Genomic DNA, 25,717 nt, shown 5'->3' with positions numbered 1-25,717 from the left:
GTCTATAATCTGAGTAAAAATTGTGTGCTTACTGTCCAAACTCAGCTTAAGTGCAGTCCTCCACCTCTTTCCCACCAGATTGTCCCCAAGTTCGTCCTTGCTAGAAGTTCTGAAGTCCCCACCTTATAAAGTCACATCCTTTCTTTATCCATGTTAGGCAAGTTAGAAGCTTTCAGTGGCGATCTACTAGGAAATTTAAGGACTAAACAGATAGAAGTAAATGCAAGGAAAGAAGGAGAATAAAATTGATTGTACATAGAATGGGGTATTCAGATAATGGACATTTAACTCCAGCTTCACGCCTGGCATCCCTGCTTGGACATATGGACCCTGGGAGTCTCTGATACCCCGTGACCATATATGAGTTAGTCTGTTCTGCAAACATAGACATGGGCGGGGCACAGAGGGGAGGTATGGAGTGGCGTGATTTCCTTATATTCATCAAGTTTCCTCTCACTGTTAAGACACTTCTGCTCTCTGAGCTGCAGGCTCTTGAGGTTGGACACACCTGGCCAGTGCCTCAGGTAGGGAGCTACCTCTGTTTGCCAGGACTTTCTTTGAGGGACTAGGGCTTGGTCTGACTATATTCTAGGAAATGCATCCATTTCTCTGGGGCACGAGGAATTCTGTTAAATGGAAATTTGACTTCCTTATCTGTGCATCAACTCTGACATCATATGTGGCTGTAGTTGGTAACAAGCTGGGCACAGCCTCCTCCCCTGCTCCATTTATACCACCCCCTTATGTGGGGCAGAGGCTTTTGATTCCCCAATTTGATCTTCACTGCTTTGCCCTAAGACTTTATGTTTGGTGAAGATGCAAATACTGTCAGGGAGAGAACATTTAGAACATGTACGGATCTAAATGAACTTGTAGAACCTCACACCTGGAAGCAACCTAGAGGTTATCTACTCTGTCCCTCTCAATTTCAGTCAAGAAAACCAGACAGGTGAAGGGATCCACCCAAGGTCACATAGCTTATTAATGATAGAATCAGGACTCGATGCTAGGTATCCTTATTTCCAATCCGGGGATCTTTCCAAAGCTTTCAGACTGTTCTCTGGAGAGCCACAGGGACCTTTGGGAACCCTTGTTAGAGCAACCTGGGTAGAGAGGGTAGCACACCCTTCCCTGATAGCAACTGAGCTTTTGTCTATTTTAAATATTGGATTTCCGAGAGGATTTAGTTCCAACAAAGTGTTTCACAATTAAAGAATTAAAGAATATTTGAACACTCCTGAACAATTCTGTGGATGTTTGGAAGATGATTTCAGGGAAACTTCCTCCTCTCAAATGCTTAGAATTCCTTAGACAGATGACCAAAACTTTTATTGCTCATTTAGAGACAAGGCTTAAAACACACTTACAGTACAATTTGTTGCTATCACTTCCTCCCCCTAATAGGTTTTAAGAAGGGTAAAGAAGGCTCGGGAAGGACATAGCAGGGAAAATAACATAGAAAAGGACCTCCAGGAACAGGTTTGTCTCTTTTCATTTTGCTTAATGCTGGCCTTTCTCTAAATGCATAAGACTGCCTTGGTCCTCCCATGTAAATACGCGGTCATGGTTGAGGATGGAGAAGGCCAAAGAGGGGCCCAGGTATCACTGAGGCAGCTGTAGGGCCAACCAAGTGCAAAGGTTTTTCACCTGTGTTCCATCTTATCCCATACTCAGGCCAGGCCAACCTCTAACCTCTGACAACACTGTTAAGCCAACCTCTAAAGAAGGCCAAGTCGGAGGTAGGGTTTTCTGGCTGCCAAACCAACAGAGAAGTTAAAGATATTCCACTAGCTGTTCTCAGATCTTTGATAAGAGTGACTCGAATGTGAGTTAATAAGTCACATTTCCTTCTAATCTTTCAACTAGACCAAACCATGGCTGATATCATAGACAACATATGGAATATTACTGATCTATGGGAGTGGTTTGATGACATTTCAAATTTCACTGGAATGCCACCTACAGAAGAAGATGTTGGCCCTTGTAACATAGAAACTGAGACACTCAACAAGTATATTGTGGTCACCATTTATGCCCTGGTGTTCCTGCTGAGCCTGCTGGGAAATTCCTTGGTGATGCTGGTCATCTTATACAACCGGGTCAGCTGCTCTGTCACGGATGTCTATCTGCTGAACCTGGCCATGGCTGACCTGCTTTTTGCCCTGACACTGCCCATCTGGGCTGCCTCCAAGGAACACGGCTGGATTTTTGGCACACCCCTATGCAAGGTGGTCTCACTCTTGAAGGAAGTCAATTTCTACAGTGGTATCCTACTGCTGGCCTGTATCAGTGTGGATCGCTACCTGGCCATTGTCCATGCCACACGCACACTGATCCAGAAGCGCCATTTGGTCAAGTTCATATGCCTGGGCATCTGGGGACTGTCTCTGATTCTGTCCCTGCCCTTTTTCCTTTTCCGCCAGGCCTATCGTCTACCCTATTCCAGCCTCATAGTCTGCTACGAGGACATTGGTAACAATACAGCAAAATGGAGGCTGGTGCTCCGGATTCTGCCCCAGACCTTTGGCTTTGTCCTGCCACTGTTGGTCATGGTGTTCTGCTATGGATTCACCCTGCGTACGTTATTGGAGGCCCGCATGAAGCAGAAGTACCGGGCAATGAGGGTCATCTTTGTTGTTGTGTTCGTCTTCTTGCTTTGTTGGCTGCCCTACAACCTGGTTCTGGTCACAGACACCCTCATGAGGACTGGGTTGATCGAGGAGACCTGTGAGCGTCGAAATGACATTGGCCGGGCCCTGGATGCCACTGAGATTCTGGGCTTCTTCCACAGCTGCCTCAACCCCGTCATCTATGCCTTTATTGGCCAGAATTTTCGCAATGGATTCCTCAAAATTCTGGCCACCCATGGCCTGGTCAGCAAGGACTTCTTGGCACGCCATCACATTACCTCTTGTACTTCTTCCTCTACCAATGTCTCTGCAAACTTCTGAAACCATCAATGAAAGAATATTTCATCTTCATGAAGAAATGATAACCGTCACCCCAAAGGGTGGGTAGTCTGGCTGAGGAGAGATACTATCTGGGTTTGGCAGGGAGGCTATAGAATGTGCGGAAGTTAGGGATTGGTGTCTTCAGGGCCAAGCCCACTTTCTGAAAAAGTACTGAGATACTTCTAAGGAAGGACCATGACACTTGCATGAAAAGGAAGTGTCATCATTTCTGCTGAACTCTTGCATCTTTGACTTGCTTACTTCGTAATTATCATGGCCACATCTGAAACCTGAATCTGCCATTAGATCAAAGAACTGGAACTGAAGCTGTTTTCTTATGTGGGCTGGATTGTCTTGTTAACTCTGCCCAAAACATCACCTCAACCACTGAGCATATACCAACTTTCCCACTAGGCTGTTTGGCAACTCTTTGTCCTCTGATTAGAGCTCATAGAAATGCTTTCTCATCTTGGATGTGTTGTAGTGTCTGTTGGGGACATTGAGGCAGGTGCCACCTAAACATCCAACCACGAGGTGGCCTTGTGATGTAGTTTTTTTTTTTTTAATTTTTATTGTGATTTAAGTGAAAGTTTACAAATCAAGTCAGTCTCTCACACAAAAACTTTTATGCACCTTGCTACATACTCCCAATTGCTTTCTCCCTAATGAGACAGCCCGCTCCCTCCCCCCACTCTCTCTTTTCGTGTCCATTTCTCCAGCTTCTAATCCCCTCTGCCCTCTCATCTCTCCTCCAGGCAGGAGATGCCAACATAGTCTCAAGTGTCCACCTGATCCAAGAGGCTCACTCCTCTCCAGCGTCCCTCTCCAACCCATTGTCCAGTCCAACCCATTGTCCAGTCCAATCCTGTCTGAAGAGTTGGCTTAGGGAATGGTTCCTGTCCTGGGCCAACAGAAGGTCTGGAGGCCATGACCACTGGGGTCCTTCTAGTCTCAGGCAGACCATTAAGTCTGGTCTTTTTACAAGAATTTGGAGTCTGCATCCCACTGCTCTCCTGCTCCCTCAGGGATTCTCTGTTGTGTTCCCTGTCAGGGCAGTAATCGGTTGAGGGCGGGAACCATCTAGTTCTTCTGGTCTCAGGCTGATGTAGTCTCTGGTTTATGTGGCCCTTTCTGTCTCTTGGGCTCATAATTACCTTGTGTCCTTGGTGTTCTTCATTCTCCTTTGCTCCAGGTGAGTTGAGACCAATTGAGGCATCTTAAATGGCCGCTTGCTAGCATTTAACACCCCAGACGCCTCCCTCCAAGGTGGGATGCAGAATGTTTTCTTCATAGATTTTATTATGCCAATTGACTTAGATGTCCCCTGAAACCGTGGTCCTAACCCCCTGCCCCTGCTACGCTGGCCTTCGAAGCATTCAGTTTATTGTGGAAACTTCTTTGCTTTTGTTTTGTGATGCAGTTTTGAAAACATTTTTCTCTTGGGAATGGTGGGTGGACAAAGGGAGGAGGGGTTGTGAAGCCAGACCTCTTGCACGAGGATCTCTTTTGCCCCATGACCAACATCATTCACAGATTGCGTTGGGAGCCATTTGTGCATGAGGCCATGTTGAGCCTTATACAGAAGAAGATGAACAGCTTTTAACCCCTGCCCTCTTCGATATGGACCATCAGCAACTTCACAAACCCATACACAGTCATCAATCAGCTGGACACTCAGATTTTTCTAATAAATTTATGTTCCATATTGGCCCCTCTGGAAGAATCTTTGTTGTGACATAGAGTAAGGTTTTGTGCGTGGTGTTCTTGGCTGTTCCTGCAGTAGAATGGGAGCAGCACCCAAAGAAGAGTCATCTCTCTGGGTTGATGGGCAGCGTTCCCTGGGGCTTTAACTACTGCTAGAATAGTCTCTTGGGGCACAGAAACTCCTTTTCCAGGCTACTTCAAATTACATTAGCACCCTGATCCTCCAAATATTCCCATAACACCTGACACTTTTCCCTTTGCAACACTCAGCACACTTTATTTCAGTTACTTCTTTGTCCGTTTTCCCTGTTTGAAGGCAAACCAAAGCCAGTTGCCACCCAGTTGATTCCAACTCATGGTGACCCCATGAGTCGGAGTAGAACTGTGCTCTGTAGGGTGTCCAATGGCTGATTTTTCTAAAGTAGATGGCCAGGCCTTTCTTCTGTTCCTTGAAGGCAGGAGCTCTACATCCTTGGTGCCTGACACATTGCCTGAAGCCTATTAAATGATCAGGAAATATTTATCGAGGCCCCTGTTATTGAATGAACCAATGAATATTAAAAATGCTCAAATCATTTACACACCATCAGTCCCAAATCCTCTTATCTGTGTTTCTCCCACTCCCCCCACCCCCTTTGTCTTTGGAAACATTTCACTCATCAAGTTTTCCTTTGTGGTTTATCTTTATCAGATTTTTATCAGCACTGACGAAGTCAAGAATCTTTTGATTGCAAATGACAGAAATGGAACCGTAGCAGTTGTAGCAAATCTGAGAATGTGTTGGTTTACATGGGATGAGAAAGTATGAGAGATAGCTTGAGGTTGGGAATAGGGTGAGGCACAGAGACGGGATTTAGATCAAGGGTGAGATTGGGATCAGGGATTGGGTGGAGTCAGAGTTGAGATGAGGGACAAGGGATGGGGTGGCAACTTGGCATAAGGTGGGGGGTGGGGGAGAGGTGAGAGAAGGATGGATGTTAGGAATAGAGAGAGCTTAAGAAATGGGGAGAGGCTTGGAGGTGGAGGATTGAGATTCATGGATGCAATGAGGGGTCAGAGGTAAGAAGGTTCAAGATGGGGCTGGGACAAGTTATGGAGTGAAGCTTAGGAATGGGATGAGTGTGGGGGTGTGGTGAGTTTCAGGGATGGGGTGTCAGAAATGGAGTGAATGTCAGGGATGCCTTAGTGGCTACAATGATAGAGCAAAAGGCCATCTCTTGTAGGGTCACTATCCTCTCTGGAGCATCATCTAAGGTGCTCTTCTAGGTCCAGGAAGGAGGCTCCTTGCCCTATCCAACCTACCCTCAAGGTAGGCTGACGAGGAAGAAGTGAAGGCATCAAGCACTAAGAGATAGATTTGATCTAGGAGAATGGACAAGAAGAATGCAAACAGAATCCAGGCACGAGGAAGGAGGGGTGAGAACTGGGCATGGGAACCTCCATTTTGTCTCCTCTCCTCCCCCAGCTCCTCTCCACCTGCCCTGTTTACCTTACCATCCATCTTCCTTCATGCTATACGCCCCAAAGACAACTAACTCCATCAGGAACTTCAGGAGGTAAATAAGGGTCCATACTGGGTCTGGAGGAAATACCAAAACCAAACCAAACCTATAGCCATCAAGTCGATTCAGACTCATGGTAGAACTGATCCATAGGGTTTTCATGGATGTAATCTTTATGGAAGGATTATGGGTGGTACAACCAAGAAAACTCTATGGAGCAGTTTTATTCTGTAACACCTGGGGTTGCCATTAGGTAGGGGCCAACTGGACAGCAGGTAACAAAAACAACCATCTTTATGGAAGCATATTGACAGGTCTGTTTTCCAAGGCCCTGCTGAATGGGTTTGAACCATGAACCTTTAGGTTAGTGCTGTGTGTCGTTAGGTGCTATTGAGTTGGTTCCAATTCATAGCTACCCTATGTACAAAAGAATGAAATGCTGCCTAGTCCTGTGCCATCCTCACAATGGCTGTTATGTTTGAGTCCATTGTTGCAGCTTGGTCTAAATCCACCTCATTGAGGGTCATCCTCTTTTTCTCTGACCCTCTACTCCAGAGACTGGCCCCTTCTGATAACATGTCCAAAGTATGTGAGATGAAGTCTTGCTATCCTTGGTTCTAAGGAGCATTCTGGCTCTACTTCTTCCAAGACAGATTTGTTCATTCTTTTGGCAGTCCATGGTATATTCACTATTCTTTGCCAACACCGTAATTCAAAGGTATCAATTCTTTTTCTGTCTCTCTTATTCACTGTCCAGCTTTTGCATGCGTATGGGGTGATTGAAAATACCACGGCTTGGGTCAGGCACATCTTAATATTCAAAGTGATGTCTTTGCTTTCAAATACTTTAAAGAGGTCTTTTGCAGTAGATTTGCCCAATGCAATATGTTGTTTGATTCCTTGGCTGCTACTTCCATGGGTGTTGATTGTGGATCCAAGTAAAATGAAATCCTTGACAACTTCAATATTTTCTCCATTTATCACGATGTTGCTTATTGGTCTAGTTGTGAGGCTTTTTGTTTTCTTTGTCCATACTGAAGGCTGTAGTCTTTGACCTTCATCAGTAAGGCTTCAAGTCCTCTTTGCTTCCAGCAATCAAGGTTGTGTTAACTGCCTATCACAGATTGTTAATGAGTCTTCCTCCAATCCTGATGCCATGTTCTTCTTCATATAGTCTAGCTTCTTGGATTATTTGCTCAGAAAACAGATTGAACAAGTATTGTGAATGGATGCAACTCTGATACACACTCTTTTTGATTTTAAACTATGCAGTAGCCCCTTGTTCTGTTTGAATGACTACCTCTTGGCCTATGTACAGGTTTCTCATGTGCACAGTTAAATTTTCTGAAATGTCCATTCTTTGCAATGTTATCCATAATTTGTTATGCTCCACATAGTCCAATACCTTTGCATAGTCAATAATACACAGGTAAACATCTTTCTGGTATTCCCTGCTTTCAGCTCCATCTGACATCAGCAATGATATCCCTCACTCCAAGTCCTCTTCTGAGTCTAGCTTGAATTTCTGACAGTTCCCTGTAGATGTACTGCTGCAACCAATTTTGAATTATCTTCTGCAAAACTTTACTTGGGTGTGATATTAATGATATTGTTCAATAATTTCCATATTCCATTGGATCACTTTTCTTTGGAATGGGCACACAAATAGATCTCTTCCAGTTGTGTGGGCAGGTAGCTGTGTTCCAAATTTCTTGGTGTAGACAAGTGAGTTCTTTCAGCATTGCATCAGTTTGTTGAGACATCTCAGTTGTTATTCCGTCAATTCCTGGAGCCTTGTTTTCCACCAATATTTTTAGTGCAGCTTGGACGTCTTCCTTCAGTACCATCAGTTCCTGATCATATGCTACCTCCTGAAATGGTCGAATGTTGACCAATTCTTTTTGGTATAGTGACTCTGTATTCCTTCCATTTTCCTTCATCATTCAAAAAATTGAACAACGCATAGAATCTTTAAATTCTTTCTTCAGTTCTTTCAGCTTGAAAAATGCCAGGTGTGTTTTCTTTTGGTTTTCTAACTTCAGATCTTTGCACGTTTCATTATAATACTTTGTCTTCTCAGGCCATCCTTTGAAATTTTCTGTTCAGCTCTTTTACTTCATCATTCTTCCTTTTGCTTTAGCTACTCGACACTCAAGAGCAAGTTTCAGAGTCTCTTCTGACATCCATTTTGGTCTTTTCTTTCCTTCCTGTCTTCTTTCTTCATGTATGATGTCCTTGATGTCATCCCACAACTTGTCTGGTCTTTGGTCATTAGCGTTCAATGCATCAAGTCTATTCTTGAGATGGTCTCTAAATTCAGGTGGGATATTCTCAAGGTGGTTCTTTGGCTCTTGTGGATTTGTTCTAATTTTCTTCAGCTTCGGATTGAACTTGCATATGAGCAATTGATGGTCTATTCTGCAGTCGGCCCTGGCCTTGTTCTAACTTATGATACTAAGTTTTTCCATCGTCTCTTTCCACAGATGTAGTCAATCTGATTCTTGTGTATTCCATCTGGTGAGGTCCAGGTGTATAGTTGTCGTCGATGTTGTTAAAAAAAGGTATTTGCAACGAAGAAGTCATTGGTCTTGCAAAATTTTATAATGCTATCTCTGGAGTTGCTGCTATCACCAAGGCCATGCTCTCCAACTACTGATCCTTCTTCTATGTTTCCAACTTTCACATTCCAATCAGCAGTAGTTATCTTGATGGTATGTTTGATCAATTTCAGACTGCAGAAGTTGGTAAAAATCTTCAATTCCTTAATCTTTGGCATTAGTGGCTAATGTGTAAACTTGAATAATAGTCGTATTAACTGGTCTTTGTAGAGATACAGTTGTTATCCTACCACTGACAGTATCGTACTTAAGGATAGAGCTTGAAATGTTTGACTATGAATGTGCTGCCATTCCTCTTCAATTTGTCATCCTGATTCAAAATGGCCAATACTAGTATATTTCAGATTACTAATACCCAGGATATCATTCTTCAAGCATTCCATTTCATTTTTGACAACTACAAATTTTCCTTAATTCGTACTTGATACATTCCACGTTCCGATTACTAATGGATGTTTGTGGCTGTTTCTTCTCATTATGAGTCATGCCACTTCAGTAAATGAAAATCCCAAAAGCTTTACTCCGTCCATGTCGTTAAGGTGACAGCTTTTCCCCAACAGTATTTTGAATGCCTTCCGACCTGAGGGGTTCATTTTCCAGCACTTTATCAGACAATGTTCTAGTGCTGTCCATAAGGTTTTAATTGGCTAATTTTTTTTTTTTTTTTGGAAGTAGGTCTCCAAGTCCTTTTTCCTAGTCTGTCTTGGTCTGGAAGCTGTGCTGAAACCTGTCAACCATGGGTGGCATAGCTTTCAGCATCACAGCAACACAGAAGCCTCCATAGTGTGACAAACTAACAGACATGTGGTAGGTTAGTAGTTGAGTGTAAGCCGTTTGTGCCACCCAGGAACCTTGGAGGAAGTACAAAATAAGAGAAGATGTGTAGCCTCACTAGTAGCCTGGGAAATGGGAATCAACAGTAAAATAACTTGGAAGTGTTTAAAGCACGGGAGGGATATGGTCAGAATTCTTTTCAAATGAGTGCGACATTGATCAGATATTTTAATGTTGTTAGTTGTTGTTGTTAGGTGCCATCGAGTCGGTTCCGACTCATAGCGACCCTATGCACAACAGGACGAAACACTGCCCGGTCCTGCACCATCCTTACAATTGTTGTTATGCTTGAGCACATTGTTGCAGCCACTGTGTCAATCCACCTCGTTGAGGGTCTTCCTCTTTTCCGCTGACCGTGTACTCTGCCAAGCATGATGTCCTTCTGCAGGGACTGATCCCTCCTGACAACATGTCCAGAGTATGTAAGACGTAGTCTCGCCACCCTTGCCTCTAAGGAGCATTCTGGCTGTACTTCTTCCAAGACAGATTTGTTTGTTCTTTTGGCAGTCCATGGTATATTCAATATTCTTCACCAACGCCACAATTCAAAGGCGTCAACTTTTCTTTGGTCTTTCTTATTCATTGTCCAGCTTTCACATGCATATGATGTGACTGAAAATACCATGGCCTGGGTCAGTCGCACCTTAGTCTTCAGGGTGACGTCTTTGCTCTTCAACACTTTGAAGAGGTCCTTTGCAGCAGGTTTGCCCAATGCAATGCGTGTTTTGATTTCTTGACTGCTGCTTCCATGGCTGTTGATTGTGGATCCAAGTAAAATGAAATCCTTGACAACTTCAATCTTTTCTCCGTTTATCATGATGTTGCTCTTTGGTCCAGTTGTGAGGATTTTTTCCATACTGAAGGCTGTGGTCTTTGATCTTCATTAGTAAGTGCTTCAAGTCCTCTTCACTTTCAGCAAGCAAGGTTGTGTCATCTGCATAACGCAGGTTGTTAACGAGTCTTCCTCCAATCCTGATGCCCCGTTCTTCTTCATATAGTCCAGCTTCTCAGATTATTTGTTCAGCATACAGATTAAATAGGTATGGTGAAAGAATACAACCCTGACGCACTCCTTTCCTGACTTTAAACCAATCCGTATCCCTTTGTTCTGTCTGAACAACTGCTTCTTGATCTATATAAAGGTTCCTCATGAGCACAATTAAGTATTCTGGAATTCCCATTCCTTGCAGTGTTATCCATAGTTTGTTATGATCCACACAGTCGAATGCCTTTGCACAGCCAATAAAACACAGGTAAACATCCTTCTGGTATTCTCGGCTTTCAGCCAGGATCCATCTGACATCACCAGTGATATCCCTGGTTCCATGTCCTCTTCTGAAACCGGCCTGAATTTCTGGCAGTTCCCTGTTGATACACTGCTGAATGATCTTCAGCAAAATTTTGCTCGCGTGTGATATTAATGATATTGTTCTGTAATTTCCACGTTCAGTTGGATCACCTTTCTTGGGAATAGGCATAAATATGGATCTCTTCCAGTCAATTGGCCAGGAAGCTGTCTTCCATATTTCTTGGCATAGACGAGTGAGCACCTCCAGCGCTGCATCTGTTTGTTTAAACATCTCAATTGATATTCCATCAATTCCTGGAGCCTTGTTTTTCGCCAGGCCTTCAGAGCAGCTTGGACTTCTTTCAGTACCATTGGTTTCTGATCATATACCACCTCTTGAAATGGTTGAACATTGACTAATTCTTTTTGGTATAATGACTCTGTGTATTCCTTCCGTCTTCTTTTGATGCTTCCTGTGTCGTTTAATATTTTCTCCATGGAATCCTTCACTATTGCAACTCAAGGCTTGAATTTTTTCTTCAGTTCTTTCAGCCTGAGAAACGCCAAGCGTGTTCTTCCCTTTTGGTTTTCCATCTCCAGCTGTTTGCACGTGTCATTATAATACTTTACTTTGTCTTCTCGAGAGGCCCTTTGAAATCTGTTCAGTTCTTTTACTTCATCAATTCTTCCTTTTGCTTTAGCTGCTCCACGCTCAAGAGCAAGTTTCAGAGTCTCCACTGACATCCATCTTGTTTTTTTTTTTCTTTCCTGTCTTTTCAGTGACCTCTTGCTTTCTTCACAGATGATGTCCTTGGTATCATTCCACAACTCGTCTAGTCTTTGGTCACTAGTGTTCAATGCGTCAAATCTATTCTTGATATGGTCTCTGAATTCAGGTGGGATTACTCAAGGTCATATTTTGGCTCTCGTGGACTTGCCCTGATTTTCTTCAGTTTCAGCTTGAACTTGCATATGAGCAATTGATGGTCTGTTCCACGGTCAGCCCCTGGCCTTGTTCCGACTGAAGATATTGAGCTTTTCCATCGCCTCTTTCCACAGATGTAGTCAATTTGATTTCTGTGTGTTCCATCTGGCGAGGTCCATGTGTGTAGTCGCTGTTTATGTTGGTGAAAGAAGGTATTTGCAATGAAGAAGTCATTGGTCTTGCAAAATTCTATCATTCGATCTCCGGCATTGTTTCTATCACCAAGGCCATATTTTCCAACTACTGGTCCTTCTTCTTTGTTTCCAAGTTTCGCGTTCCAATCACCAGTAATTATCAATGCATCTTGATTGCAGGTTTGATCAATTTCAGACTGCAGCAGCTGATAAAAATCTTCTATTTCTTCATCTTTGGCCCTAGTGGTTGGTGCGTAAATTTGAATAATAGTTGTATTAACTGGTCTTCCTTGTAGGTGTATGGATATTATGCTATCACTGACAGCATTGTACTTCACAATAGATCTTGAAATGTTCTTTTTGACGATGAATGCAACACCATTCCTCTTCGAGTTGTCATTCCCAGCATAGTAGACTATATGATTGTCTGATTCAAAATGACCAATACCAGTCCATTTCAGGTCACTAATGCCTAGGATATTGATGTTTATGCATTCCATTTCATTTTTGACGATTTCCAATTTTCCTAGATTCATACTTCATACATTCCAGGTTCTGATTATTAATAGATATTTGCAGCTGTTTCTTCTCATTTTGAGTCATGCCACATCAGCAAATGAAGGTCCCAAAAGCTTTACTCCATCCATGTCATTAAGGTTGACTCTACTTTGAGGAGGCAGCTCTTCCCCAGACATCTTTTGAGTGCCTTCCAACCTGGGGGGCTCATCTTCCAGCACTATATCAGACAATGTTCCGCTGCTATTCATAAGGTTTTCACTGGCTAGTGCTTTTCAGAAGTAGACTGCTGGGTCTTTTTTCCTAGTCTCTCTTAGTCTGGAAGCTCAGCTGAAACCTGTCCTCCATGGGTGACCCTGCTGGTATCTGAATATCGGTGGCATAGCTTCCAGCATCACAGCAACACACAAGCCCCCACATTATGACAAACTGACAGACCGATATTTTAATGCAGCATGTAATTCTCTGGGTATGGCTAAAAACACGAATGGTTTGGATTTCAGGTTTTTTAAAATGCCAATATTTTGTTACTTTTCTCAGTTTCTTAGAGAAGAATTCTCCAGTTTCTACTCTGGGAGTTCTAAGCCTGGGCACCAGTGTTCTTAGAGCCAAGGAGAAGAGAGCTACTCGCTGTAGCCATTATAGGGTTTGACAGCACAAACCAGAGTCCCTGGGCAATGGGAACAGTTAACACGTTCAGCAGCTAACTGGAAGGTTGTTAGTTCGATCCACCAAGAGGCCCCGTTGAAGGAAGCCCTGGTGATCTAGTTCTGAAAAATCAGACATTGGAAACCCTAGGGAGCACTTTTCTACTCTGACACACTTGTATTTGCCATGAGTCGAAAATGACTTGATAACTTTTTTTTTTAATAGCACAAACCAGTATGTCTCTTGCCTCCTCCCATAGTCACTTAGCTTTTAGTCAGGGATGGACAAACTGTGACCCATGGGCCAAACCCAGTTTACCATCTACATTTGCAAATAAAGTTGTATTGAAATATAGCCATGTTCATTGGGCTACTTATTGTCTATGCCTGTTTTCATGAAGAGTTGAGTAGTTGCAACAGAGATGTATGACCTGCAGAGTCTAAAATACTTACTCTTTGGCTCTTTACACAAAAAGTTTGTTGACCCCTTTCTAATGAGTCAGTTATCACTTAAACATCTACGCTGTGACTTCCATTAAAAAAAAAAATCTCTCATCTTCTGTTACTTTCTCTCACACTTTGTTTTTCTATCTCATGAAATTATTCTTTAAAAAAAATCCACTTAGGGTTCTTTTTAGTGAAATTTTTAGATGGAACAGGGGTAAACATGTTGTACAATCCTCCGTTTTTGACGTGAAGGCCTCTTGGATATTTTAAACACACTTATTTTAGAGTGATGTTCAGATTGCACTATTATTTTTAGTTCCTCAGGTGTGAATTCTCTCATTTATTATGTCAGATGTTTCTTGTAGTGGATGTTAGTGCTTCGTAATATTTGACTGTGAGCTCATCTTTTGAAGAGCTTTTTTTTTTTTTTTTTAATGGGAGTTTCGTATGTGCCTTGGATCAAAAGGGAATCTGCACATGGGCAGTATCATAATTGTATTTACTGGCACCCTAGTGGGTTGCATGGTTCAGATCATTTTGTCGTTGTTATTTATTGATCTTGGATTTTTACACTATTCTAAAGGGCAGGTTTGGTCCTCATAGTTTGTTGCTCAGGCTTGGAATTCTGAACTGTCATTTAGTAGCCCTCTTTCTTCCATGGCCTAGAGCAAGCAGTTCATTTTGGGGTCCTGTCTCAGACCCAATAGGTGTTTTTTCTATCCCCATTCAAAGGTGGGCCAGCTCTCTCCTGTTTCCTGGCTTCTTTAAGAGAATCCAGTTGTAGCTCCTTGTTGTGTGTGGGGTCTACAACTCACCTTGATGTTACCACTCTATCTTTAAGTTGTATGACCAGTTCTAGTGCAGTCCCTGGGTGGTGCACATAGTTAATATATTCAGCTGCTAACTAAAAGACCAGAGGTTCAAATCCATCCAGAGGTACCTTAGATGAAAAGCCTGGGATCTACTTCCAAAAAAAAATTAGTTGTTGAAAACCCTATGGAACACAATTCTACTCTGATGCACATGGGGTTGCCGTGAGTTGGGGGTGGTGTCTTCTTGACAGCAACTGGTTTACCAGTTCTAGTATTTTTCTGAGTTCCTGCAGCTTCAACTTCTACTCCCTGACATGTCTACACATCTCTAAGTTCCCTCTGACCCTTAGAGATTTCTCTTTTTTTGCTTTTGATCTTGGATATTAAAAAAAAAAAAGTGTATATATATATATATATATATATATATATATATATATATATATATATATATATATATATATATATATAACCAGTTCAGTCCACCATTATGACTGGAAGTAGCACGTAAAATGAAAAACAAAGTTTCCTTCCCAGTCTTTATTTCCTTGCCTTAGAGATAACCATTGTTAACATTTGCTACCAGCAAATTTTAAATGTCAATCTGGAGAATACATTGACCAGATTTCTAGTTAACTCACAGAGTGTACCTGTATGTTGTGTGCATGTGTGTGTGTGTATATATTGGAGCTGAGTGCCCCCACATTATCCAAGAATTATCACCTTCTTCTTTTAGTCAAGTTCAGATCTGGAGGATGGAAGAAGTAAGATATAGAAGGCAGTGGGGAGGGGCCTCTGAAGAAATCTAGTCACTTTCTACATGCGAAAGAAATCGTGTTGCCCAACAGAAGACTGAGGCCACATCCGTACCTCTTTTGGTTCGTATACTGTAAACAACAAGGCTGTCTTCCGGAAGGAGCTGGCTTTGCTCCAACTTCGAAAGTGTCGAAGGTGTCAGAAAGACTAAGCAAGTATAGGGCCAAGGACTATACAGGCTCCCCGTTTTGCCAACTTCCTTAAGCGTTTCTTTTAGCTGGGATCTTGGCCATACTCAGCATGTACTGCCCCTTGACGCTGGCCAAGGTATTTTAGAAAACATGTTAAATAGGTAAGAATCAAATAACAAGTTAATTGATTATGTATCAAATGCCTGCTCTGCACCCAGCTTTGTGCTAGACCCTTAAATAAGAGCATGTACAATAGGAATGAATCTTAGTGGACAAAGGAAATTGTGAATGAAGGATATATGAGGAGTTCATGAAACTTCTTTTTTTCCCTTTTTATTTATTTTATTGTGCTTTAGGTTAAAGTTTACAGTTCAAGTTAATTTCTCATACAAAAATTTGTACACATATTGTTATGTGACACTAGTTGCAATCCCTATAGTGTAACGCTTACAAAACTTCTTGTAGGATCAGGGTGACTGGAATAAAGAGAACTACCTGGGGGTCTTAGTGTACCACAAGCTGAACCTAAAGATTGGAAAAATGGTCCTAATTAAATCAATTGAAAAAAGAAAGACTTAGTAGCTGTGTGGCTTTGAATATTCACTTAAACTTTCTTAACCTTAGTGTCCTCTTCCATGAAAAGAGGTTTGATTAGGTAACCTCCCTTCTAGTTCTAAAAAGAGGAGAGGCTCCAAATCTAAGAGTCTGCTGAGGAGTAAAAATAGGACCATAGCTCTGAGAGAGCTTGCTATGAAACTTCTATTTTTCCTAAGGCTGTGGTTATTAATAATTAACCCCAAACCAAACCAAACCCATTGCTGTCGAGTCGATTTCGACTCAGAGCTATACTTCATAAAAGCCCAGTTCTTATTATGTGCTTTCCAGGCAACTGCTGACCAAGTCTGACTTGAGGAGCTCCTGGGAGGCCTTTCTCCCTCCCCGCTTCCTCCCCGGCACCTTCCTCCCTAGTAAGTCAGCAATTCATTCTTTTGTGGGTAGGCAGGCCCCTGGGAAAAAGGGCAAATGCCCTCTGGTTGGAGGACAATTTTTCTTTAAGTCATTAAGCTGGAAAGCTTAATGTTCGCTTTTTTTATCTTGGTAAAATATATATAACAAAGAACTTGGCATTTCAACCATTTTTATGTGTACAGTTCGGTGACAATAGTAACATTCCATGCATTGCACAATCATCACCACTATTTGTTTCCATTTTTTTTCATCACCCTTAACAGAAACTCAGTACTCGTTAAGCAATAATGCCACATCCTTCCTTCCCTTCCATTCACTCTTGGTAACTTTGGTTTCTCTACATTTATCTATTCTAGATATTTCATGTAAGTGGGATCATACAATATCTGTCCTTCCAACTTATTTCACTCAGCATATTTTCCAAGTTCATCCATGTTTGTAGCATGTACCAGGACTTCAAGTGAAAACCAAACCCATTGCCTTCGAGTCTATTCTGACTCACAGCAAACCTATAGGGCAGAGTTGAACTGCCCCATAGGGTTTCCAAGGCTGTAAATCTTTACAGAAGCAGAATGCTACATCTTTCTCCTGTGGCCTGCTGGGTTTGAGCCACCAACCTTCTGGTTAGCAGCCGAGTGCTTTAAAGGACACTTGGTGGTATAGTGGTTAAGTGCTCGGCTGCTAACCTCAAGGTTGTTGGTTTGAATCCACTAGCCGCTCTGCAGGAGAAAGATGTGGCAGTCTGCTTCCATAAAGATTTCAGCCTTGGCCAAATTTACTGATTTGACAGAAACTGGAGAAACCCCTAGAGTATGCCCCCTGGCCACCCTTTTAGCTCAGCAATGAAGTCACTTCTGAGGTTCATCCTTCATCCAAAGATTAGACAGACCCGTAAAACAAAATGAGACTAAAAGGGCACACCAGCCCAGGGGCAAGGACTAGAAGGCAGGAGGAGACAGGAAAGCTGGTAATAGGGAACCCAAGGTCAAGAAGGGGGATGTCGACACGTCATGGAGTTGTTAACCAATGTCATAAAACAATATGTGCACAGTTTAAAGAAAAGCTAGTTTGTTCTGTCAACTTTCATCCAAACTTCAATAAAAAAATGGTGTTAAAACATAAAGAACAACAACAACAAAAAGAGATCACAGCCTTGGGAACCTTATTGGCAGGGAAGTAACGAGGGTAACAAGTGTCCGGGGCAATCTCTAAATTGCGCACCCCCCAAATTCAAAATGAATAAATGCCTTCCCCACCATTGTGTGGGTGCTACAGTCAAGTGCCTTTCACATTTGTGGCGCCTTGGAATGTCATTTTGTGCCTTGTCTGGTATCCCCTTGAACTTGCACCTGGGGGCAAATGTCCCTCTGCCCCACCCCTTGCTATGCCTTTGCCTATGGGGGCAGTTCTACTGTGTCCTGTAGGGTAACTATGAGTCAGAATCTACTCTATGGCGTTTTTTTATCAGAACTTCATATCCTTTTATTGCTGAATAATGTTCCACTATAGGCATATACCACATTTTGTTTATTCATTCATCCTTTGATGGACACTTGGGTTACTGCCACCTTTTGGCTATTGTGAATAATGCTGCAATGAACATTGGTGTACAAGCATCTGTTTGAGTCCCTGCTTTCAATTCCTTTGAGTATACATCTGGGGGTGGAATTGCTGGGTCATATGGTAATCCTATGTTTAATTTTTTGAGGAGCCACCAAACTGTTTTCCACAGCTTCTGCACCATTTTATAATCCTACCAGCAATAGATGAGGGTTCTAATTTCTCCACATCCTTGCCAACACTTGTTATCTTCCATTTTTTCTGACACAACAGGTTTGGGTTTTTTTTTTTGGTTGGCCACCCTGGTGGGTATGAAGTGGTATCTCACTGTGGTTTTAATTTGTATTTCCGTAATGACTAATGAAGATTTGACTGAATCTTTCATGATGACTAATTGAAGACTTTTACCAACTTCTGCAGTCTAAAAAGGACTGAACATGCAATCAAGACGCATCGATAATTACTGGTGATTAGAATGTAAAAGTTGGAAACAAAAAAGAAGGATCAGTAGCTGGAAAATATGGCCTTGGTGATAGAAATAACGCCAGAGATCGCATGATAGAATTTTGCAAGACCAATGACTTCTTCATTGCAAATACCTTTTTTCAATAACATAAATGATGACTGTACATGTGGACCTTGCCAGACGGAATACACAGGAATCAAATCGACTACATCTATGGAAAGAGACGATGGAAAAGCTGGATATCATCGGTCAGAACAAGGCCAGGGACTGACTGCATAACAGACCATCAATTGCTCGTATGCAAGTTCAATCTGAAGCTGAAGAAAATTAGAACAAGTCCACGAGAACCAAAGTACGACCTTGAGTATATCCCACCTGAACTTAGAGACCATCTCAAGAACAGATTGACACATTGAGCACTAATAACTGAAGACCAGATGAGTTGTGGAATGACATCAAGGACATCCTATATGAAGACAGCATGTGGTCATTAAAAAAGACAGGAAATAAAGAAAAGACCAAAATGGATGTCAGAAGAGACTCTGAAACTTGCTCTTGAAAGTAGAGTAGCTAAAGCAAAAGGAAGAAATGATGAATTAAAGAGCTGAACAGAAGATTTCAAAGGGTGACACAAGACGACAAAGTAAAGTATTACAATGACATGTGCAAAGCCAAGGACATAGAAAATCAAAAGGGAAGAACATGCCCAGCATTTCTCAAGCCGAAAGAGCTGAAGAAAAAATTCAAGCCTCAAGTTGCAATATTGAACTGTTCTACAGGGAAAGTATTAAACAACGCAGGAAGCATCAAAAGAAGATTGAAGGAATACAGAGTCACTATATCAAAAAGAACTGGTTGACATTCAACCATTTCAGGAGGTAGCATATGATCAGGAACTGATGGTACTGGAGGAAGAAGTCCAAGGTAAACTGAAGGCATTGTTGAAAAACAAGGCTCCAGGAATTGATGGAATACCAATTGAGATGCTTCGACAAACAGATGCAGTACTGGAAATGCTCACTTGTTTATGCCAAGAAATTTGGAAGACAGCTACCTGGCCATCTGACTGGAAGACATCTGTATTTATGCCTAGTCTCCAGAAAGGTGATTCAACAGGATGAGGAAACTATTGAACAATATCATTAATTTCACACGCAGGTAAAAATTTCTGAAGATCATTCAAAAGGTGTTGCAGCAGTACATTGGCAAGGAACTGCCAGAAATTCAAGCTGGATTCAGAAGAGGACATGGGACAAAGGATATCATTACTGATGTCAGATGAATCCTGGATGAAAGCAGAGAATACCAGAAAGATGTTTACCTGTGTTTTGACTATGCAAAGGCATTCAACTGTGTGGATTGTAACAAATTATGGATAACATTGTGAAGAATGAGAATTCCAGAACACTTAATTGTGCTCATGAGGAACCTTTATATAGATCAAGAGGCAGTTGTTCAGACAGAACAAGGGGATACGGATTGGTTTAAAGTCAGGAAAGGAGTGCGTCAGGGTTGTATTCTTTCACCATACCTATTCAATCTGTATGCTGAAATAAATAATCCGAGAAGCTGGACTATATGAAGAAGAACGGGGCATCAGGATTGGAGGAAGACTCGTTAACAACCTGCGTTATGCAGATGACACAACCTTGCTTGCTGAAAGTGAAGAGGACTTGAAGCACTTACTGATGAAGATCAAAGACCACAGCCTTCAGTATGGATTACACCTCAACATAAAGAAAACAAAATTCCTCACAACTGGACCAAAGAGCAACATCATGATAAACGGAGAAAAGATTGAGGTTGTCAAGGATTTCATTTTACTTGGATCCACAATCAACAGCCATGGAAGCAGCAGTCAAGGAATCAAAACATGCATTGCATGGGGCAAATCTGCTGCAAAAGACTCCTTTAAGGTGTTAAAAGGAAGAGATGTCACCTTGAAGGCTAAGGTGCGCCTGACCCAAGCCATGGTGTTTTTAATCGCCTTATATGCATGCGAAAGCTGCACAATGAATTAGGAAGACCGAAGAAGAGTTGACATCTTTAAATTATGGTGCTGGTGAAGAATATTGAATATACCATGGACCACCAAAAGAACAAACAAATCTGTCTTGGAAGAAGTACAACCAGAATACTCCTGATCCAAGGTGGAAAATGCAGAACAGTATTTCAAATTCTCCTGGACTTCAGATTTTCTGGAGCCATGGAGGCTGGATGAACCCCTGAAATTATTGTGCTGAGATAATCTTTAAACCTTAAACCAAAAAGACCTAAGGTCTTCTTAAAACCAAGCAATGGTTTAGCTTAACTAGTAAAGCATGTCTGGTTTAAGCATTGTGCTCTTTAAGACCTACCTATATGGGATCAAACTGACAACAGCAACTGGAAAGATTAGATAAGAAACTGAGGGGGCAGTGAGTTTATGCTAATGAAGGAGCAACAACTCAGAAAAAGAGGATGAAAATGGTTGCACAACTTGAAGAACGTAATCAATGTCACCGAATTGTACATGTAGAAATTGTTGAATTGGTATATTTCAGCTGTGTATCTTCTCAACAACAACAAAAATAAAATAAATTATAAAAAATTAAAAATATTTGTGCATCAAAGGACTATATCAAAGGACTAATTTTTAAAAAATTAAAAATATTTGTGCAACAAAGTGAAGAGACAACCTATAGAATGGGAGAAAATATTTGGAAACCATACACCTGATAAGGATTTGATGTCCAGAATATATAAAGAACTCCCACAACTCTACAACAAAAAGACACACTAGTCAATTTAAAAAGGGCAAAGTGCTTGAATAGACATTTCGCCAAAGAAGATGTACAAATGGCCAGTAAGTGCATGAAAACTGCTCAATGACATTAGTCATTAAAAACAATAAAAACTAAACCCATTGTCAGTGAATTGATTCTACTCACTGTGACGACATGTGTTTCAGAGTAGAACCATGCCCCATAGAGTTTTCAATGGCTATGATCTTTCAGATGTAGATTACCAGGCTTTTCTTCCAGGGCTCCTCTGGGTGGATTCCAACTACCAATCTTTCAGTTAGTAGCTGAGCGCTTAACTGTTTACACACCCAGGCTCCTTTTAAGAAAAAGGTCATGGGTAAAATCTTTTATGAGTCCTACCATCAATCCCTTACATCCTCACCAACACTTGTTATTTCTATTTTGTTTTTATCTTAGCTACCCTACTGGGAAAAAAAGAAGAAAAAAACTGGGACCGGAAACCCTGGTGGCATAGTGGTTAAGTGCTATGGCTGCTAACCAAAAAGTTGGCAGTTTGAATCTACCAGCTGCTCCTTGGAAACTCTACGTGGCAGTTCTACTCTGTCCTATAGGGTCGCTATGAGTTAGAATAGACTCGACGGCAACAGTTTTGGTTTGGTTTTTGGTATCCTACTGGGAGTGAAATTGTATCTCATTGTGGTTTTGATTTACACCTCTCTGATGGCTAATGATGTTGAGCATCTTTTCATGTGTTTGGTGGTCATTTGAATGTCCTCTTTGGTAAAATGTCTGTTCAAGTCTTTTGCCCATTTATAATTGGGTTGTCTTTTTGTTGTTAAGTTTTTGAAGTTTTATATATATTTTGGTTATTGGATTCTTATCGAATATATTGTTTCTGTAGATAGTCTCCCAGTCAGTTGTTGTTATTTGCTGTTGAGTCGGTTCTGACTCATAGCGACCCTATGTTTAAGAGAACGAAACACTCCCCAGTCCTGCACCATCCTCAGTTGTTGCTATGTTTGAGCCCATTGTTGCAGCCACTTTATCAATTCTTCTCATTGAAGGTCTTCCTCTTCTTTGATGACCCTCTACCTTACCAAGCATGATGTCCTTCTTCAAGGAGTTGTCCCCCCTGATAACATGTCCAAAGTATGTGAGACGGTCTCACCATCTTTGCTTTTAAGGAGCATTCTGGCTGTACTTCTTCCCAATTGGTATCTTGTTTTTCACTTTTTTGGTAATGTCTTTTGAGGAACAAAAGTTTTTAGTTTTTATGTGGTTCCATTTATTTATTTTGTGTTTTGCTGTTTGTGCTTTTATATTATACTATGCTATGCTATGCTATGCTATGCTATGCTATGCTATGCTATGCTATGCTATGCTATGCTATGCTATGCTATGCTATGCTATGCTATGCTATGCTATGCTATGCTATGCTATGCTATGCTATGCTATGCTATGCTATGCTATGCTATGCTATGCTATGCTATGCTATGCTATGCTATGCTATGCTATGCTATGCTATGCTATGCTATGCTATGCTATGCTATGCTATGCTATACTAATGCTAATGCTGTACTGTGCTATGCTATGCTATACTATATTATATATTAAAAGCTAGGTCCAACAGCATTGCCCCTGCTTTTTCTTCTAAGAATTTTATAGTTTTAGTTAGTGTTAGTTGATTTCTTGTTTATCTCCCCATTGACCATGAGATCCTTGAGGTAGACACTGAACCTGTTTACTCCTCTTTCTCTAGAGTCAGGTCTACAATGAGGATCAATTCAAATTTTAAATGAATGAATGGACCGGCCCATGAGCCTCCGCCCACCACATGTAGGTGTTTTTCTGGGCAGTATTTAGGCATATGACAGGAAAGGAAACAAATAGTACAGCTGACTAATTTGATGGCAGCATCTTCTCACTGTCCGTGAGTATTGGCCCTCAGGAGCCTTCATAATTTAGGACTCATTTTCTGCAAGTTTACAGGGGTATTTGCAATTTCCTAGATGAAAACTGCCAAATTTGACGTATTAGCTGGTGTCTAAGTACACACGTGGCAAAAGACAGAACAGATCAGGCTTTAGAACAGATTTTAAAAGTGTTACCATCTTTGTATGACAGGCAAGTTGATGGTGGCTATGTACACTTATTAAAAATCAAAGATGTCACTTTGATGACTAAGGTGCTCCTGACCCAAGTCATGGTCTTTTTAATCACCTCATAGCATGTGAAAGCTGGACAATGAAAAAGGAAGATGAAGAATTGATGCACTTGAGTTATGTTGACAAAGATAGTGATTATACTGTGGATTACCAGAAAAACGAACAAATAAGTCTCAGAAGAAATTCAACCAGAATGCTTCTTAAAAGCAAGATGGCAGACTTCAGCTTGTTTACTTTGGACATGTCATCAGGAAAGACCAAATGCTAGAAAGAGCCATCATGGTTGGTAAAATAGAGGGTCAGCAAAAATGAGGGAAACTCTTATTGAGATGGACAGACATGATAGCCAAAACAATGGACCCAAATGTACCAAAGATCGTGAAGATGGCACAGGACTGGGCAACGTTTTGTTCTGTTATACGTAAGGTTGCTATGAGTGGGAGCCAGCTCAACAGAACCTAACAACAACATGTACATTTTATATTAACATTATAGCTAGGAACTCATTTCAACTTTATGTGTAAATTGCTATGCATAAAGTTTAGCCCAAATTACAATGTCCATGAGGTTGAAACAAAATAAAAAATCTCAATAAATATGAATAGTTAATGTTTATTGTGGAGAGCTGGTGGCTAGACAGTTAAGTGCTCTGCTGCTAACCGAAAAGTTGATGGTTTGAACCCACCCAGCGACTCCGCGGGAGAAAAACCTGGTGATCTGCTTCCGTAAAAGATTATAGCCAAGAAAACCCTTTGGGGAAGTTTTACTCCCGTCACATGGGGTTGCTATAAGTTGAAATCGACTTGATGGCACCCAACAACTACAAACACAATGATATTTATTGAGAGCTTACCATTTCTAGGCAGTAGGCTAAGTGTTCTGTGTGTATTAACTAACACGCTTAATCCTAAAATTACCCAATGAGGTGGATTCTATAACTAGCCCATTTAACTGAGGAAACTGAAGTACAAGAGTTTAACTAGGGTTAGGATGTGCATGTAGGGTTGACCTATACCTTTAACTGCTCTGCTAAACCACCTCAAGGTATAATCTGGTACCATTCTTTCAATGTTTATCTGCTAATGGCTACTGTTTGAATTATGCTTTTTCAGCTAGGCTTTATTAGAGTTGTTCTTTTAACATATCCTTTCTGTTTATGTTTTTGGGTAAAAAAAAATCTCTCTGTGTAGATGTAGGGGACCTTTGCATTAAAGGCTCTCATAAGAAGCTCTCATCATGCTGAAGTTTCTCACTAACCCAGCTCCCCCTGCTCCAAGTATTTACCTGCCTCATGTGATACAAGGGAATAGATGAAGGAGTAGCTTTAGGACTGCCCTGTAGGCCGTATTCTTGGGTTTCTTTGCCCTTGGATCTTCATCTATGGGAAGAAAAAGGTCATGGGTAAAATCTTTTATGAGTCCTACCATCAATCCCAGAAGAATTAGGTTCCCCAGCAACTTGACAGGAGGCTTCCTGGTATAGTGAAGAGAGTAATGAATTAGGGACCTGGAGACCCAGGCCCAGGGCTGCTTCTGCCACTTGTAGTACAAGACCTTCGGCAAGTGTCCAACCACTCTGGGCCTCAAGTTGTTCACCTGTCAAAAGGGGAGTCAGTGCCGAAGTGGATCTTCAAATACCTTCCAGGCAGGCATTCTAGATTTAGCTAAAGCAGCTCAGGGCCATCACTCACAAATGGGCAGATTTTACACTGCGCACCCCTAGGGCGTACCAGTCACGTAGAGTTCAGTGTGACTAACACACTTATTGTGTGTATATATTCTAAGCTGAATTAGCAGCATCTTCCCATAAGCAGAGGACTTTAGTGCAAGCCTGACCCAAGTCCCTGAGGGTACTATAGCATTAAGACCCCCGAGTCTTGCAGAAGCTGCCTATGAGCCAGGCTTATGCATTTTTGGCACCTGTGTTAGACACTTGGGCAAGTGTGAAATTGGGCAGGGATCAGCAGAGGTATCCAAAGTGCCATAGCCAGCAGTGCAGTCTAGCAGAGTGAATCGCTTAGCTTAGTGCTGGACAGCAAAGTAAATTTTGTTGTGTTGTTATGTCCGTTGTGTACTGTTGAGTCGACTCCAACTCACAAAGACACTATATGACAAAATACAACTGTATCATAGGGTTTCCTAGGTTGTAATCTTTACAGAAGCAGATTACCAGGTCTTTTCTTCCATGGAGCAGCTATTGGGTTTGAACAGCCGACTTTTCCATTAGCAACAGAGCACTTAGCCATTATGCCGCAAGAGCTCCTCCTGGAAATGCTAGCTGATATTATTGCTGTAGTGGCATAGAGAAAAACAAACACAAACAAACAAAAGAAAACATGGGACAGACTACCTTGTGAGAATCAAAATTTGGCCCTGCCTCTGGGTTGACTTGGCTCAGAGCTAGCTTTGATGGGAAGCTGGCTCTGTTCATG

General features: G+C 41.6%; 1 protein-coding gene across 2 annotated transcripts; it reads left to right on the top strand.

The window, feature by feature from the left end:
* Positions 1-453: 453 nt before the first annotated feature.
* CXCR1 (C-X-C motif chemokine receptor 1) lies at positions 454-4,656 on the top strand. 2 transcript variants are annotated; one of them, XM_049888138.1, is made up of 2 exons: positions 454-524; positions 1,867-4,656. In XM_049888138.1, exon 2 carries the CDS (start codon positions 1,875-1,877, stop codon positions 2,949-2,951), a length of 1,077 nt encoding a protein of 358 aa, XP_049744095.1. In that variant the 5' UTR covers positions 454-524; positions 1,867-1,874; the 3' UTR covers positions 2,952-4,656. The 2 variants fall into 2 exon arrangements, with proteins under 2 accessions (XP_049744095.1, XP_049744094.1); XM_049888137.1 differs by lacking the exon at positions 454-524 and adding an exon at positions 1,405-1,479.
* The last annotated feature ends 21,061 nt before the right edge of the window (positions 4,657-25,717 follow it).

The sequence above is a fragment of the Elephas maximus genome, chromosome 6, assembly GCF_024166365.1.
Source record: "Elephas maximus indicus isolate mEleMax1 chromosome 6, mEleMax1 primary haplotype, whole genome shotgun sequence".
In the NCBI taxonomy this organism is placed as follows: domain Eukaryota; kingdom Metazoa; phylum Chordata; class Mammalia; order Proboscidea; family Elephantidae; genus Elephas; species Elephas maximus.
Note: the sequence above shows the minus strand (reverse complement) of the source record. Positions and strands in the feature narration are given on the sequence as shown.